General features: G+C 45.7%; 1 protein-coding gene across 1 annotated transcript in view; it reads left to right on the plus strand.

The window, feature by feature from the left end:
- Positions 1 to 770: 770 nt before the first annotated feature.
- The window catches only part of atp2b3b (ATPase plasma membrane Ca2+ transporting 3b), a gene marked incomplete at its 5' end in the record, with an annotated part of 33,244 nt that continues 16,120 nt past the window's right edge, over positions 771 to 17,894 (plus strand). Inside the window, 13 exons of the mRNA XM_042098296.1 lie at positions 771 to 969; positions 2,412 to 2,669; positions 4,005 to 4,130; positions 5,669 to 5,794; positions 8,014 to 8,055; positions 8,979 to 9,143; positions 9,934 to 10,148; positions 10,362 to 10,604; positions 14,255 to 14,496; positions 15,181 to 15,415; positions 15,754 to 15,933; positions 16,169 to 16,256; positions 16,518 to 16,624. Of these exons, the coding sequence (XP_041954230.1) occupies positions 771 to 969; positions 2,412 to 2,669; positions 4,005 to 4,130; positions 5,669 to 5,794; positions 8,014 to 8,055; positions 8,979 to 9,143; positions 9,934 to 10,148; positions 10,362 to 10,604; positions 14,255 to 14,496; positions 15,181 to 15,415; positions 15,754 to 15,933; positions 16,169 to 16,256; positions 16,518 to 16,624 (2,226 nt within the window). The remainder of the gene's footprint in view (positions 970 to 2,411; positions 2,670 to 4,004; positions 4,131 to 5,668; positions 5,795 to 8,013; positions 8,056 to 8,978; positions 9,144 to 9,933; positions 10,149 to 10,361; positions 10,605 to 14,254; positions 14,497 to 15,180; positions 15,416 to 15,753; positions 15,934 to 16,168; positions 16,257 to 16,517; positions 16,625 to 17,894) is intronic.

Below are 17,894 nucleotides of genomic sequence, written 5' to 3' on the forward strand. Positions count from 1 at the left end.
TATACAGTATAAGGGTATTTGCAATCATAAGCAGAAGAAGGCACTTAGTGCACCACTTAGCTGCTGCATATAGTGGATATGGTTTAGAGTTCAAGATTATTCCTGTTTTTCAATAATACTAGATATTATACAGCAGGTTATCTGTTCTGCAGAGCATATGAAATTGTAACATATTCACAATTATGTTAGAAATGCCATTACATATGACACCATGATATAAGGTTTATGAAAACTAACATTTTGTAATAGCTGTGGGCATTAGACAGCAATGTACTGACCAGTTCAACATGGAGGTGTGGGATTATATCTCTATTTATGACTGGTATGTCAAAAATAAGCTATGTTGATTTTGAGTGAAAGGTATTCACTAGATTCTCACAAAAAAATCTTTCAGTTTAATTCTGCAAGAATCATCATGAAGTTAGTTCGCCACAGCAGTATTGAGTTTTAATGGTTTCTTGGGACCAAGAAGAGCAGCACTTTGCTTTATATAAGTGTTAGCGATCGTAGTATTAGTAGGATGTTGCATAAATAGTGTGCAGTGCATATGTGCATTGAAGTCATAGTGATAGGAACTGTATAAGAGCACAAGGTACGGATATTGATCTGGATGGTATGTGGGTGTCTGCATGTTGATTAAGTCTGGTGGGGGAGAATGTAATGGTTTAGAACATCCACAGCCTACGGGGATGTTAACCTGTGCTTATGTGTGTGTGTGTGTGTGTGTGTGTGTGTGTGTGTGTGTTTGTTTCCATTTCCCACTCTCTCCAGGCCTGTCGGGGCATCCTGCGGACCTCGAGAAGCGCGGGCAGGCGTTCGGCCAGAACTTCATCCCCCCGAAGAAGGCCAAAACCTTCCTGGCGCTGGTGTGGGAGGCGCTCCAGGACGTCACCCTAATCATCCTGGAGATCGCTGCCATCATCTCCCTGGCCCTGTCCTTCTACCAGCCACCAGGGGATGAGACCGAAGGTAAGGGCATGCACAGAGAGATGCGGAGAGAGGAGAGGAAAGGAGAGAGAAAGAGAGAGAGGGAGAGAGAGAGAGGGAGAGAGAGAGAGAGGGAGAGAGAGAGAGGCCGACAGATCAGACTGGTAGACTGATCAGGAGTCTGATAGTTTCTGCTACTTTAACTCTGCAACTTTAGGAATGATGGATGCAGATTTTCTCAGATTCCAACATCAAACGGAGGAAAGCGAACTCATTGGGTCTGACTGATGGGAAGTGGAGGGCTTGAAGGAGGGATAGAAGGACATAGGCAGAGGAATGAAGAAAAAGTGCATGGAGGAAGGGAGCAAATTAATAAAATATGGTGTCTCCGAATCGATAAAGAGAGATGGAGAGGAATTGAGGGCTAGAGAGCAGAGGAGAGGAGGACAGGAGCATGGAGTGAGAGAAAGAGAGAAGCGAGGGTTTAACATCAAAACTAGGTTGTGAAAAGGATGTGAGAAGTTGACGATCATCCGGATAGATCAAGCTGCAAACAGAGCCAGTTGATGGGGTTTTTGCTTTCCAGTATGCGCCCCATACGGACTGGATGCGTGCGAATGAGAAGTGGACTTTGTGCACCGAGTCTGTGTGGGCAAAAATTAATCAGAATTGAATACATGTAAACGGTGGTAAGCCGGATGTGAGGATAGTGTGTGTGTGAGAGAGAGAGAGAGAGATGGAGAGTGAGAGACAGAGTGGGTGGAGGAGTGATGCTGAGGAATGAGTGAGTGAGTGGGTGAGTGGGTGGGTGAGTGGGAGGAAAGTAAAGTAAGGAAGGAAGGGAGGGAGAGAGAGAGAGAGAGAGAGAGCGGAAGTAGACAGAACAGAGAGGGGAGGGGTGGTAGGTAAAATGAGAGGAAAGGAAATACTGTTGGAATGAAGAGAAACGTTAGAATTCTGTGGTCATGTTGTATGGAGAAAATCAGTGGGTTCATGAATAGACCAGATGTAAGTGGGAAGACATCATTGTTTTGTTTATCAAATATATACGAACATTTTAATCTAAATCTCTCAATTAGCTTACTGCGTTGAATTCATTTAATGCATGATTGTGTAGCCTTCTTAAGTTAGGAACACATTTAAGAAATGCAGTTCACTTATTGACCAGCCAGTTTAGTCAGACTGAACCGCACTGCCAGGAAGACATACACATAATCAGTGCTGTACGTGTGCACCCTGGAAACTAAACCCATTGGATCGGGATCGGCATAGCTTTGCTAGTGGGTCGTTCTACCAAAAGGCTACATGCCTTTTGAGCCTGTGGAAGAAGTTGTGCAAAAGTGCAACTCCAAGTAAAGGTCAACTCCCTCAGTTGATTGTCAGATCAGTTGAAGCCCGTGCAGGGTTATTTTTTTTTATCATGAGGAAAAATTTGCGATGACCCTTTGTGGACTCATCCACGTGATCTTGATCGCCCAACCCAGCCTGCGGGAACGTGCAAAGTGGCGCGGAGGACGAGGGCGAGGCGGAGGCGGGCTGGATCGAGGGGGCGGCCATCCTGCTGTCTGTCATCTGTGTGGTGCTGGTGACGGCCTTCAACGACTGGAGCAAGGAGAAGCAGTTCCGCGGGCTGCAGAGCCGCATCGAGCAGGAGCAGCGGTTCGCCGTGGTGCGCAATGGCAACGTCATCCAGATCCCCGTGGCTGAGATGGTGGTTGGGGACATGGCCCAGGTTAAATACGGTCAGTCTGCAGGCCCCCATTGCACACACACACACACACACACACACACACACACACACACACACACACACACACACACACACACACACACACACATCAAACTCCTCCTGCAAACCCCCCAAACGCAGTATTTTAATGATGCCTAATTATGTTTAATGATTCTTGTTAACTAGGGCTGAATGAACCGGTAGAGTCCACTTCTGGGAGCGTTTGGAAATTTTGTGGGTTTAGCAAAAAGCATATACTGTATATTGCAGAACATTCTTTATTTGTGTACCGCAGGCTAAAATATCCCTGAAAATATTTATATCAGTAGATACAGCTCTATTTTTATTCAAACAGGCAGTAATGTGGCCCACATTCCTTTTCCATCAAAAAAAAAAAAGGTGTTCATTTCTTTATTTATCTGAGATATATTTATGGACATTGCAGGAGACATAGATGTTTCACATTTTGCCATTTTTATCACAGTATGTTGGATATCCAAGAGAGTTTAACTTGATTTCAAACACTGAGCCAGGCCTTTTGAAATCCCCTTAAATACATCCAGTGACATTCTCTCCTCTCTCCCTCTCCTCTGCTGTTCCTCCTCTCCTTCGCTCTCCTCTCCTGTTCCTTCTCTTATCCTCTCCTCTCCTCTGCTTTTCTTCCTCTCCTCTGATCTCCTCTGCTGTTCCTCCTCCGCTCCTCTCCTCTTTTCCTCTGCTCCTCTTCTGTTCCTCTCCTCCTCTCCTCTCCTCCACTCCTCTGCTGTTCCTTCTCCTCTCCTCTCCTCTGATCTCCTCTGCTGTTCCTCCTCCGCTCCTCTCCTCTTTTCCTCTGCTCCTCTTCTGTTCCTCTCCTCCTCTCCTCTCCTCCACTTCTCTGCTGTTCCTCCTCTCCTCCACTCCTCTGCTGTTCCTTCTCCTCTCCTCTCCTCTCCTCCACTCCTCTGCGGTTCCTCCTCTCCTCCTCTCCTCTCCTCTCCTCCACACCTCTGCTGTTCCTCCTCTCCTCTCCTTCACTCCTCTGCTGTTCCTCCTCTCCTCTCCTCTCCTCCACTCCTCTGCTGTTCCTCCTCTCCTCCTCTCCTCTCCTCTCCTCCACACCTCTGCTGTTCCTTCTCTCCTCCTCTCCTCTCCTCTCCTCCACACCTCTGCTGTTCCTCCTCTCCTCCTCTCCTCTCCTCTCCTCCACACCTCTGCTGTTCCTTCTCTCCTCCTCTCCTCTCCTCTCCTCCACACCTCTGCTGTTCCTCCTCTCCTCTCCTCTCCTCCACTTCTCTGCTGTTCCTCCTCTCCTCTCCTCCTCTCCTCTGCTGTTCCTCCTCTCCTCCACTCTCCTCTCCTCTGACAGGTGACCTCCTGCCAGCCGATGGTATCCTGGTTCAAAGCAACGACCTGAAGATTGATGAGAGCTCCCTAACGGGGGAGTCTGATCATGTCCGCAAGTCTGCCGATAAGGACCCAATGCTCCTCTCTGGTGAGCTGCTTTATCTTGGCTTTTGTTAGGAATACCACAGTACTACATTTTAGCATTTAAAAGCTGCATTTGAAAGCTACTCTATGTTGCTTCTTGATCTTAAAATAACAACTTAGATCACATTTTAATGATAATTTGACTTACAGTATAGTACGGAGAATGACATCTCTGCCCATGCGTGCCTGAAATGTTGTGAGTTTCGTGAGCCACCTTAGTGCCAAATGGGTACCCACGCAGTGTGTTGAAAATGTACGCCAAGGGATCTAAATACCAATTCTTACATTGTATTGCTTGGATGCTGGAAGGGACGTCTGTGGTATTGATTGTACACGTAGCTGCTTGATTGCATGACATTTTTTCTATTTACATATGAGCTATGAGCAAGTATGTGTGTGCTTGTTTGTGTTGCTGTGTGTGTCTTGTGAAAGGGCTGGTAGAAGAAAATTGCCTGGGCCCTTAACAGAAGTGGGGCATTTATTTGCATTACACATACACACACACACACACACACACACACACACACACACACACACACACACACACACACACACACAACACACACACACACACACACACACACACACACACACACACACACACACACACACAAACACAAACTCTCTCTCACACACACATCCACACACACACACACACACACAAAACCACCATGAGCAGGGAGGCAGGTGATAAACACTCCCGTGCTCATAGCCCAAAATGTGATACCATCCTCCTGAGATAGTGCACCTGTACTGTACATGTGTATGGCCAGCAATAAAGCAAAAGGCCTCTTTACATTACATTACATTACATTACATTACATTTAGCAGACACTTCTTGACCAAAGTGACTTACATATGTCAGCTATATTACAAGGGATCACATTGTCCCCGGAGCAACTTGGGGTTAAGTGCCTTGCTCAAGGGCACAACGGTGGAAGCCAGGAATTGAACCGACAACTTTCAGGCTACTACACGCTAGCCCAGCTCCTTAACCACTACACTACTACCGCCCCCACGTCCCGCGTGGACGGATGGTGTGTGTGGCTGTGTAGCCCATCTGGTGACCATCCTGGTGCTGTGTGTGTCGATGCGGGTGAATGAGAGACGGGGGACAGATCCAGATGTGCATAATCAGATCTCTGAGTTCCCTGCATCCTGAGCTGCGCTCACAAACGCCAGCGCCAGCTTCGTTCATCCCCAGCGGATATTTTTAGAAAGCCAAACATGATTCTGTCTACTTTAATTTGGGGATTTCTGGAAAAGGAAGATGTGCAAGTCTGTAGACTAGCATCTTATTTAGGGAGATAATTGGCGTGCCATTTGTGTGTGTGTGTGTGTGTGTGTGTGTGTCTGTGTGTGTGTGTGTGTGTGTGTGTGTGTGTGTGTGTTTGTTTGTGTGTGTATCTGTATATGTGAAAGTCCATTTACGGTTTGGTTCCATTATGTCTGTTTGTCTATCTATCTATCTATCTATCTATCTCTCTATCTCTCTATCTATCTCTCCATCTCTCTCACTCCTTCCATCCCTGTCTCTGTCAGGCACCCATGTGATGGAGGGCTCGGGGAGGATGCTGGTGACGGCTGTGGGAGTGAACTCTCAGACTGGGATCATCTTCACTCTGCTCGGAGCCGGAGAGGGAGAGGAGGAGAAGAAGGAGAAGAAAGGTAGGAGAGGACCAGCCCAAACAGGTCGCTCGCAGTGCAGGCAGAACACACACCACACACACACACACACACACACACACACACACACACACACACACACAGATATGCTTACACAGCAGAAAAAACACCAGTCATTTCAAGAAACTATGGGGGGGGTGGTGGGGGGGATGTCTAACTCTAGACATACAAAAAAAATTCTCGATTTCAATACATCAAGAGTGTTTGCCATTGCAGTCAGGGATTAAGCGAGTGTGCAGGAGGCTACAGACAGGATCATAGCTGAATCCCAGGGCTGTGGTGTGGCTGGGCTGTTTTTTATGAATGAAATAGAAGAAGACAGAGGCAGCAGAGAGGCACAGGAACAAGTGAGCAAGGGAGGGAGGGAGGGAGGGAGTGTTTGTGCAGCCTCTCGTCTCCGAGCCCTCGTCTGAAAGTCTGAGACTCATGGATAATTCAACACGGATCCTCTCCTCCTGCCCGCTGCCACCCGCCATCCACTGCAGTGAGCGGGAGCGTGCGCGCGGGACAGGGAGTTATACTGGGAGACGCTGATCAATTATTGAGACAGGGATGGAGAGAGGGAGAGAGAGAGAGAGAGAGAGAGAGAGAAGGAGGGAGGTGTGTTGGAGTGGTAGAGGTGGAGAGAAAGGGGAGAGAGAGAGAGAGAGAGAGAGAGAGGGAGAGAGAGAGGGAGAGAGGTCTGCAGAGGAAGTGGGAGGGGGACAGGTGGAGCAAGAGCAAGTGAATGAGAGATCATCTGAAAGTGAAAGGATGGGTAAGAGAAAGAGTGATGGAAAGAAAAGAAGAATCAGAAAGGGATGGAATGGAAGAAAGAGGTAGAGTGACAGAGCAAGTGTAAAAGAGAGAAACACAGGGAGAGAATTTGAACAGAGAGAGGGAGAGAGAGGTAATGGAGAGAAGAGAGAGGGAGGGAAGGAAGGAGAAACATAATAGAGGTAGAGAGAGTGACTGAAGTGCATGACGTGAGAAGTACCGTTTCCTGACAGGAGCTGAATCTGGTCCAGACTGATCCCAGATCTGGCCCTGATCTGGTTGGGATCCGGCGTGAGCCTGTAGGAGGTCCCATTTCTCTCTGTTTATCTCTCTATTAAAACCCATCGGTGCTTTTTCCCTGAAAAGGAGCCTTGTTCCATATTTACAATGGAACAGACGATGGGGAACCTTTTCCCCCCTCCGATTTGCATTTATTCATGAGCGGGGCACATGAAAGTTAGCAGCAAGGTTATTGAGGCTGTGTTTGACAGTTCCCAAACCGTGATGTAGGATGGTTTCGGATGACGTTCTCAGAAGTTTTTTTTTGTCGTTTTCTAAGATCAACATTTGATGATTTCTTTGTGTGGATTTTTCAAAGCCGAATTTTTTTGCCACATTTCTGGTTTTTATTTTGCTCTCCCTCTGGGATCACCTGAAAGCTCCACACAATGCTTTACAGTGGGAGTCTTTCGTGTCATTCTTCAGTCATGCTGGTTCACATGTTCACTGCTCTTATTTTCTTTTTTCTTTGTTTTTGTTCTGTTTTCTCCACCTTTTATTTATCCTTCTCTCTGACCCCCACAACCCTCACCCACCCACCCACCACGTTTTTACACCTTTGCCCAAATAACCCCACTAATGTTACCACCCCCCCCCCCCCCCCTCCCAACAGAGGACAGTAGTTTCATGCCCTCACAGTCCGCTGAGGCAGGCAAACAGAGCGCCATCACCAACGGTATGTCACACAACCCCACCATACCCCACTTCAACCCCACTAACTCCAGAGTCTCGTGTGCTATGATGGTCGATCACATGGCCATGAGATCCCATCATAGCCTGCAGTGTGTCGCCACGGCGACGGGTTGAAGGACAATGGTCAGGGGCGGCCTGGTGCCCTCTGTACAAACATTTCTCTGTTTATGTGCTACCTGTGTGTGTGTGCGCGCACGCGCGAGTGTGTGCGTGCGTGCATGTGTCTATGTTTGTATGTAGTGTGTGTGTCATTGTCGTTTTAGGCATTGTTGTCCCCTGTCCCATGTGTCTTGATGTTGTGTCCCTCCTCTTTGCCATTCAGTTACACTGTGCGCTTCATGGTCCCTCATGCTGCCTCCGTCTGTTGCTCTCTGTCCCCCCATCTCTATTTCTTCCTCTCTTTCTCTCTCTCTCTCTCTCTCTCTTTCTCTCTCTCCCTCCCTCCCTCCCTCCCCTCTCTCTCTTTTTCACAGGCAAGCAACCAGATGCGGCAGTGGAGACCAATCAGAATAAAGGTACTAGAGTGAATGTTCACCAGATGAGGCAGGTTGTCAGAAGGGGAGGTGAGAGAAATGAAGGGTGGAAAAGAGAAAGAGAGAAGGAAAGAGAGAGAGAAAGAAAGAAAGAAAGAAAGAAAGAAAGAAAGACAACGAGAGGGAAAGAGAGAGAGTGAGAATCTATGATGTGAAAAAACCTGTAGGGCTCAGCCGAGTATCTTAAGATCGCGCGGCCGAAGACGAGCCTAATTAAATTAAACGTGATAGTGAAGAGAGAAGGCAGATCAGCGGTGTCACAGATACTATCGTCCAAATCAAATTAACTCTGTGAAATCACAGAATTTCCGGGTTCGCGTCAAAAGGGATGACAACAATGTGCATAACCATCACAATTTCCCACGATTGCAGCCCACTTATAGTCAGATTTGGCCAGGAACTGGGCCATACACAGACCAGATCAAGGCTAGATATGCCCAAGGCCGAGCTGCTATCAAAGCTCCTGCTTTTAGCTGTACAGAGATGGGGAGATGTTTACCAGGTTAGGAAGTTGGTCATGTCATTTAATGTGCTTTCATTTCAAATACCTGTCAATGTATTGTATATCTGTGAATATATATGTTTGTATGTAAGTTATGTGTGTGTGTATGTGTCCACTACTGTCTTGAACAAGTCCCCTTTGGGTGCTGTGGTTTTCATATGCGAGTTTGGAAGCATCTATTGCTACTAGCAATGACATAAGGAACCAATGTAAAGTACTGGCCACAGTAGATTGGTCACAGTCATTTCTGAGGATCCTGTTTTGGTCCTAGTTACATAACGGTACCATAGCCGACCCTGCTCAGCATAATGGGGTTTGACAAGGAGTGCCTTGTCGCTGAGTTGTAACGTGACCAATGTGTTGTCCGTATGTAATGACACAAACTCGCATCCCGCCCACCCAGCCAAGAAGCAGGACGGAGCCGTTGCCATGGAGATGCAGCCTCTGAAGAGCGCGGAAGGCGGCGAGGTGGAGGACGGCACGAAGAAGAAAACCAGCGTGCCCAAGAAGGAGAAGTCCGTCCTGCAGGGCAAGCTGACCAAGTTGGCCGTGCAGATAGGCAAAGCAGGTGAGCACACGTGTGGCCTACGAAGAGGACTTAAACATCAAGAGTGGAGAGTTTACACAGCACCACAGTGAGAGGGAAGGAGAGGAGCTGAACTAACAGTGATGGGCAAAATGTAGAGAGCAAAGCTACAAGCTACTCTACAAGCTACAAGCTACTCTATAAGCTTAAAAGTTTTACTTTTAAACGAGGTCGCGAGTACTGTCAGTTAGAGTTTCCAGGCAGCTACAGTGTTACACTCTGGGGGCATGTTCATGAGCCCCAATGTTCATGCCCCCAGAGTGTAGCGCTGCAGCTGCCTGGTTGCTTTACCAATTGTTTTTTTTTGTACTGACAGTACTCAGTGACCTTGAGAAGCAGAGATCTGTATAAAAAATAGCTGGATTTCTCCTTTTAAACTACATTTAAGGTACATTTTGTAAGTAGCTTGCCCATCACTGTTAACTAATCATGTGTTCACTTCTTCTTGTCATTTCCTTGTTCGGGTGTTGATATGAGTTTTTGAGTCTTGACCAGTAATACCCATGTGGGCTCAAACCCAGGCTCACAACAATGGAATAACCAAAAGCATTATGGTCTGTTGAGCCAAACGCATGACTCTGTTAGCGGTGGTGCTAGTTATGCTAACGGCTGCTGATCTCAGGCAGTATTGTTTACTTCCAGCACCTTTGCATTGGGACAATCCTGTCAAATTCAGACTAGATCCGGCTTTACCCCATATACTGCTGTGTCCTCACATCCTGAGGCTGAGTGTGGATAGTTAACCCTTCTTTTCTCTGTTCTTGTTGCCCAGGTCTGGTCATGTCGGCCATTACGGTGATCATCCTGGTTTTGTACTTTGTGATTGAGACGTTTGTGGTGGAAGGCCGTCAGTGGCTTGCGGAGTGCACACCAGTCTACGTTCAGTACTTTGTGAAGTTCTTCATCATCGGAGTGACTGTGTTGGTGGTGGCTGTACCCGAGGGCCTGCCCCTGGCTGTGACCATCTCTCTCGCTTACTCTGTGAAGGTAAGGTGTGTGTGTGTGTGTGTGTGTGTGTGTGTGTGTCTGCATGCATGTCTGCATGCTTAAGTCGATATAAGAAAGCATTCAAGGTTAGCGCCCAGCATTAGCATTAAGAATTACAGTACCTTACCTTTCCCCTCTCCTCCTCTCTTTTCTCTCTTCTCTCTCTCTCTCTTCTCTCTCTCTCACTCTCTCTCTCTCTCTCCCCTCAACCAGAAAATGATGAAGGACAACAACTTGGTGCGCCACCTGGATGCCTGCGAGACCATGGGCAACGCCACAGCCATCTGCTCCGACAAGACCGGCACACTGACCACCAACCGCATGACTGTGGTGCAGGCCTATATGGGTGACCAGCACTTCCGAGAGGTGCCAGACCCCAGCCAGGTCAACGCCAACATTCTTGAGACCCTTGTCAGTGCTATCGCCGTCAACAGTGCCTACACCTCCAAGATCATGGTGAGGGGGCCAAGCACACCGTGGTTAAAGTCGCAAGTAACCTTTAGAGCTGGAATTATCATGTGTTACAGGAATATGATCAGATAATGGTACTTGACTTGCATCAAAAAATACCTGTAGACAATACATACCCATGGTGCATTGTGATCAGATCCTGTTTAACACATCTAAACACATTGTCTGGCAGTAACATTAAGTAATATCCTAATACTGTGGAGACCACTGTGAGCAGCAACAGTGCCTGCAACACACCCAAGATCACGGTGAGGGTCCAGATGGGTTGATTTAGTTTAAATCTCTATTCAGTTTTGGTTACTGGAGTGGAATGTGACCAGATGACCATCAGAATCCAGCAGTAGCATTGTATTCAGGTCCTGTGAACTGCTGCCTGTGGGCTTCTATCTGGTCATAACATAATCATAACTAATGAAATGGCTGAAACTGAAGTTGCTCTAACTGTACGATAATAATTAATGAGCGTTATGCCACTGCATGACATACCCTAAGCCTCCGGTCAGTGTCTTATCCCCCAGGCTGCACCGGGTCTGCAACTGAAGCACTTGGTTCACAGAGCGTAAAAATTGTTTTAGAGAACTGGTCTAATTTTTTTGAACGTACACGCCGCTATCGCTTCTGGTGTAACTAGTTACACTACATCATAGTGGAAGCAAATTGTTGCAGCAGACGCAGTGCAAATAGAATGCTTCAGTTACAAGCCAGGTTTAGCCTCCCTGCAACACTTAGCTACCTCGGATGGCTTCTTCTATTATTTTAGGGCCATTGAGACGTCATGTTAAGATTTCCTGGAATAAAAACATGCACAATACAAAGCATGCTGTGAGGTGAAATCAGATCTCATTGACACTAAAGAGAGATGTGATAGTATATTTTTACTACCATATTTCTCTTAAGACTCAATCAGGACGATGTAAGATCAGTATCCAGGCGTTATTCTTTTCAATGAGGGGCCAGTGGCCCTCAAGGGAGAGAAGTACATGTTTGTTTCACCCCATCATGGATTTCACCAGTATCTCAGTATTCTCTGACTATACAGAAGCAGTCTACCAAATTTAAGTTTAAGTTTAAATATTAATGTGGCCTTTAGGGTGACATCAAGTCTGGCCAGCTTCTATTGTCTTTTAATTAAAACTTCCCCCTTTCCTGGGAAGTCCTTCAGAGGCATGGACACATGCTGTTCTACAAACATTAACATTTCACACCTGGTGATAGGCTTTCACTGAATTCAAGGATAAACAAAGGATGCTTACATAGGACAAGGACAGGGGAAATACAGTAATCACAATTCTTTTAGATGTGTTGAATATAAAGATATACTGTATGTTATTATGATGTGCAAATGTAATCCAGCTAAAGCTTATTCAGATTGCATCTAGATACTAAACAAACATTAATGCAGGCTGTGGGCAGTTGTGTGCCTGTAATGGAGTCTCTTAGACCAGGCTGAAGTGTCCTCCAAGGTTGTGAATGGATGGAGTAGTATACACATCTGTTAGGCCTCAGTTTCATCTTTTGTTTGCTTATGGACCATCTTTATAATCTCGTTGATGGCCATCTACTGTAGTGTCTCTTCAGATGGAATGTAAGCCAGGTATTTTAGCCCTCTTACCAATTGTCAAACCATTGTCTCCGGAAGCATCATTGGTCTTGGGTTCAATTCTCAAGAATAATACACACAGACATGAATGCATTCACTTTAAGCTTATACAAAATGGTCTTTTTCAAAGAAGGCCAAACTGCAACCTATTGCAACTCATCCATCTCAACCTTATACAAACTAGATGTACCGCAGAGCGGTACAAAATATGACCGCCGCCCAGTCCAGCACATGTTTTCCACAAAAATAAGTCACGCTGAAAGGCATATATGATTCTAACTGTCCCACTGAATTGCATTATGCACACTCAATTCTCACTGGTATCTGCTAGACAACAAGTACCAAAACATGATTAGTTCATAGATTTCACATGTAAAATACATTTTATACAACCCCACCCCCATCTTGCCTGTTCATAATTCTGAGAAATTCTTGAATTGTGTGCATGTGTGCGTGTACATGTTTACGTTTATGTGTGTGTGTGTGTGGGTGGGTGTGTGTGTGTGCGTGCATGTGCATGTGCTTGTGTGTTTGCCTGTTTATGTTCCTGTGTGTGTGCATGCATGCGTATATATGTCTACTGTGTGAGTATGTGTCATACGAAGGATTACTGTGAATGTATGTGTGTGCGTGTGTATCTGGTTTACATGACCCCTGGAGGCAAACATACGCAAAAAATTGGTCATCCTAGGCCCTACGGTTCTCAAGATATTCACAGAAAACTGTGTCTGCCCTACCCTCCTTTCGGGAGTCCAGTCCAGCGGGGGGGCTACAGATCAAAACAAAAAACGGTGGTTCCATGCTATCCATGTGGGGTTACATGCCCACCAAGTTTCGTGTATCCCGGGCTTTCAGTGTCCCGGGAATCCTTGTTGGTGTACGGTCACTAAATGTACACATAAATTATTTTATTGTAAGGCCCCACATGAACGAAAGTCCACAAAACTTGGCATGCATTCGGAGGGTGTCATAATGATCCTACACTTTCAATTTCGTGCAGTTTTGACCATGTCAGCCAGAGATATTGTGATGAAAACACCTAATGTTTTGCTTTTTAATTTTTAACTAGGTGGCGCTATACATGAAATAAGTGGTAATGGGATAGGTTGACATGCCCCCTTAAGACCAACATACAAAAAAAAGGTGGACCTCCTAGGCCAGTTGGTGTATAGTAACATAAATTAATTTATTGTGTGGCCCCCCATGAACGGAATTCCACGAAACTTGGTGTGCATTCAGAGGGTGTCATAATGATCCTACACTTCCAATTTCGTGCAGTTTTGACTATGTTAGGTCACAAATACCTGCGATTACCTGCGATTTGAACACCTCATTTTTACTTTTTTGTGTTTAACTAGATGGCGCTATACATGAAATGAGTGGTTATGGAATGAGTTGACATGGCCCTACAGATCAAGGGCCATGGGGCTACAGATCAAAAACGAAAAACGATGGTTCCATGCTATCCATGTGGGGTTACATGCCCACCAAGTTTCGTGTATCCTGGTCTTACAGTGTCCCGGGAATCCTTGACGGAAATTTGGACAAACATTTTTGGAAAAAAAAAAAAATTCTGAAAAAAATGCTTCGCTGCGCGGCGGTCATAATTATTATAAGATTTAGACTGTTTGTAAAGCCCTAACTTATTCAGCTGTACCAAGCAGCTGTTGACTATTCACTATGTGTATTTTCTTCATGGTTACTGCTAAAAATGTTGGGTCTTATGAAAGAAAATATGATCTTCTATTATCTTATATGCTCTTATGATGCCGTTCTATGTTCACTCAGTTGAATAAACGTCAGTTTATTAATAAATTGGTTCTACCATGGATCAAGCAGTGTGGCGCTTTTCTTTCCTCTTACTCTTAAGATGTTCCATGAGGATCCCATCAGTGCAGGGGTGTCGGAATCGTTCTAGCTTTCCCCCACCATACTGCAGCCCTTGTGTTTGTTGGAGGTCATTGGGAGCAGGGTGAATCAGCCTTTTAAAAAGCATGTCTTCCCACCGTCTCTCTCTCCTCTCTCGTTCTCTCAGCCGCCTGATGTCGAGGGCGGCCTGGCCAAGCAGGTGGGCAACAAGACTGAGTGTGGCTTGCTGGGCTTCGTGCTGGACCTGAAGCGGGACTACGCCCCCGTGAGGGAGCAGATCCCCGAGGAGAAGCTCTACAAGGTGTACACCTTTAACTCCGTCCGCAAGTCCATGAGCACCGTCATCCAGCTGCCTGACCGCTCCTTCCGCCTCTACAGCAAAGGAGCCTCCGAGATTCTGCTCAAGAAGTGAGTGTGAAGCAGTCTCAGTGAGGATGAGTGTGGATGAGTCAGTACACTTAGCGTTGCACCATGCATTGAAATGAAACTACTTCATACTAACTTATTTATTTATTTTATACTAATATATTTATTTTTTGCATTGTTTGATTTTTAGCATGGCTGTATAATTATTTTTACAGTTTAATTCATTTTTACAATTTGTGGTATTTATGCAATTTTTACTTTTTTACGTGTTATAGTGTAATGTACCACAATGCTAGGGCCCTGTAGGAGACCAATTTAACACAGTATGTGTAATAAAAATCAAATTGAGAGGTCTTATATTTCAAGGATACTGCATACAAATGAAGTCCATGCCGTAAGTGATGTTTTGATTGACTGATCGATTGAGTCCATGCTTGAGGAGACATACATTACGTATACTTTGCCAATTGCAATTTAGCGTCGCCATTCAGCTTGCATAGTAAATTCCTTGTTCATTTTCATGAAGCAGAGCGGCATTATGTAGACTAATTATTAGTTCTATACAATTCTGCACCATGTTTTGAGTGTGTGATTGGCACACGGAGGCAGCTAGTGGATGCTCTCTTTTGTTCAGAGCGTGTTTGTATGTGTTATGACTAAACAATAAACACCCACTCTCTTCTGAGCTATGCCACTAAACGCCCACTCTCTCCTGGGTACTGACAGGTGTTCGTCCATTGTGGGTACCGGTGGCGATGCGCGTGGTTTCCGACCACGAGACCGCGAGGAGATGGTAAAGAAGGTGATTGAGCCCATGGCTTGCGAAGGCCTCCGGACCATCTGCATCGCCTACCGGGACTTCCCTGCCAACCCCGAGCCCGACTGGGATCAGGAGGCAGACATAGTCACCGATCTCACCTGCATCTGCGTGGTGGGGATCGAGGATCCTGTTCGACCTGAGGTACGGAAAGGGGGAGATCATGTGTGTGTCTATGAATGTCTGGACCTGTGTGTTTGTGCTAGTGTGTGTGTGTGTATCTGTGTATCTGAATGTTTATGCATGTTCATGCATGAGAGAGGAACAGAGCATGATGCTGTGTGTGTGTGTGTGTGTGTGTGTGTGTGTGTTTGTGTTTGTTTGTGTGTTTGCATGTGTGTCTCTCTGCATCACTGCACTGTGTTGATTTTGCTCTTTGATCTCTGTGTCAGCTGTGTCGCGCTGCTCATCAGCATTTGTGTGCATTTCGCCCTGATTCTGAGAGTGCCCGCTGAGTCTCATTAATTCTCTCTTTGCCACAGGTTCCCGACGCCATCCGCAAATGCCAGCGAGCGGGCATCACCGTCCGCATGGTGACAGGCGACAACATCAACACGGCCCGTGCCATCGCGGCCAAGTGCGGCATCATCCAGCCCGGCGATGACTTCCTGTGTATCGACGGCAAGGAATTCAACCGGCGAATCAGGAACGAGAAAGGAGAGGTGAGTTAGGACAATTTTATCACTGGTCTTGTTTGCTGATGTGGATAAGATCTCTCTGTCCTTTGCCCTGTACCTCTAAAAGCTACAGAGTGGACTATATGTAAGTGATGAATTATTTATGACTGAGCATTATGCCTTTCTTTCTTTCCCTCCCCCTCTCTCTCCCTCTTTTATTTATCTCTGTCTCTCTTTGCACCTAACTTAATCTCTCTCCCTCTCTCTCTTTGTCTTTCAGATTGAACAGGAAAGGATTGACAAGATCTGGCCCAAGCTGAGAGTTCTGGCTCGGTCATCCCCTACTGACAAACACACTCTAGTCAAAGGTCAGTGCTTAGTCATTTTTAGTCAGGCGTCTGCACCAGACACCTCTGAGCCTGTGTTATTTGCTCAGGCATCTTCTCTGCCAGCCCTGTAAACAAACACAACATATCTGCATTTGTCATCGCACATCAAATTGTACCGCTGTTGATGCCAGTGTTGATTATGTCAGTGCTGGCGACAGTGTTTAATGCATCTTAGATTGTAGATGTAAGTGTTGGATGGGATTCTATGCAGGCGGTAATGTTTGTTGTGTTCATATGCAGGCATCATTGACAGCACTGTTTTGGAGCAGAGGCAAGTGGTGGCTGTGACTGGAGATGGAACCAACGATGGACCCGCTCTTAAGAAAGCAGATGTAGGGTTTGCTATGGTGAGTTCAACATCCGAGTGTCAATCACATAAGTGTTATAAGTTTCCTTATAGACTGAGTGACTTAAAAATGAGATTCAGTCAAGACAACTGACATAACAGAAACATTAGATTACATTACAAAGATTACATTTTTCTAAGTAAACCAAATCAATCAATGTTGACTTGGTCATAATGTTGACAGGCATGTATTATGCCTGTTCTTTTACTTGGCTGAGGATGTGTTTGGTTTTATTTGAGTGCAAGGAAGAGTGATTTTGAGTCCTTCCAACACAAAAGCAGATCCAAAGCAGACAGATGGACCCAGGCTGGTGGTGGGTAAGCAAAAACGTATAATGTACAACACTGACCAGCCAAACGAGCCAAGCAGACACTGAAATGATATCAGAAGAGCACTGGCTTTAAAAACCCTGTCCATTGCTACTGTAGTGTAGAAGTAGGTGGTGATGTACTGTAGGGTTTAAAGCTGTGTGGACTGGACTATGTGAAAAAGGTACACACAAAAGTTTCCTGACCAAAGCTCCTGTGTCGTACATCATGTGCATGTAACCACATTACCTCAGCATTGAAGGGATTTGTGCCTCTTTGTTTTGTTCCTGCCCGCCTTTAGAACCCACCTGCTAATGCAAGGCCCTAGCAATAGTACTATTAATGCTAAGACACTAGTATTTTTTTTTACAACCTAACTGCTAATGCAGGGCATTATTAGTTTTTCAGAATCCAACTGCTAATGCAAGGCACTGAGTACTACTGTGTGCTACAGTACAGTAAGTAAATAACATTTTAACCATGGGCAATGTAGAGGCTAGACTTGCATTGTGGATATGAAAACATGGTCTGGATGACATAACCAGAAGACATTTTAGCATTAAAATGTATCCAGGAAGTGAAGTTATTCCCTATGCAGTAATGGATGATCTATTGTACTGGTCTGTACTTAAATAAATATGGTCACTACTCACTTTCCTCACAGCCTTGGAAAGAAGTGTGTTCTACATAAAACACTGCTCAAGAAGCATGTTATGTTGTTCACTTGCTCTTCCTGATTTCTCTCATGTTAAAAATGGAAACGGAGATCTTTGTTCTTGCTCAATTATCATGCGGCAGAGAGTTGTTTTTTCCCCCTTCTTTTTTCTTTGATAGGACCATTGCAGACTGCCAGTGACACCTTCTGTGCTTCTGTCACTTGTTTATTTTTTGACAAACCTTTTCAACACATAGTCAGTCTGTACACCCCTTCCTGGAGCACCCCTGAGGGGCCCTGCAGTGGC

This window comes from Alosa sapidissima, chromosome 7, assembly GCF_018492685.1.
Source record: "Alosa sapidissima isolate fAloSap1 chromosome 7, fAloSap1.pri, whole genome shotgun sequence".
Lineage (NCBI taxonomy): Eukaryota > Metazoa > Chordata > Actinopteri > Clupeiformes > Clupeidae > Alosa > Alosa sapidissima.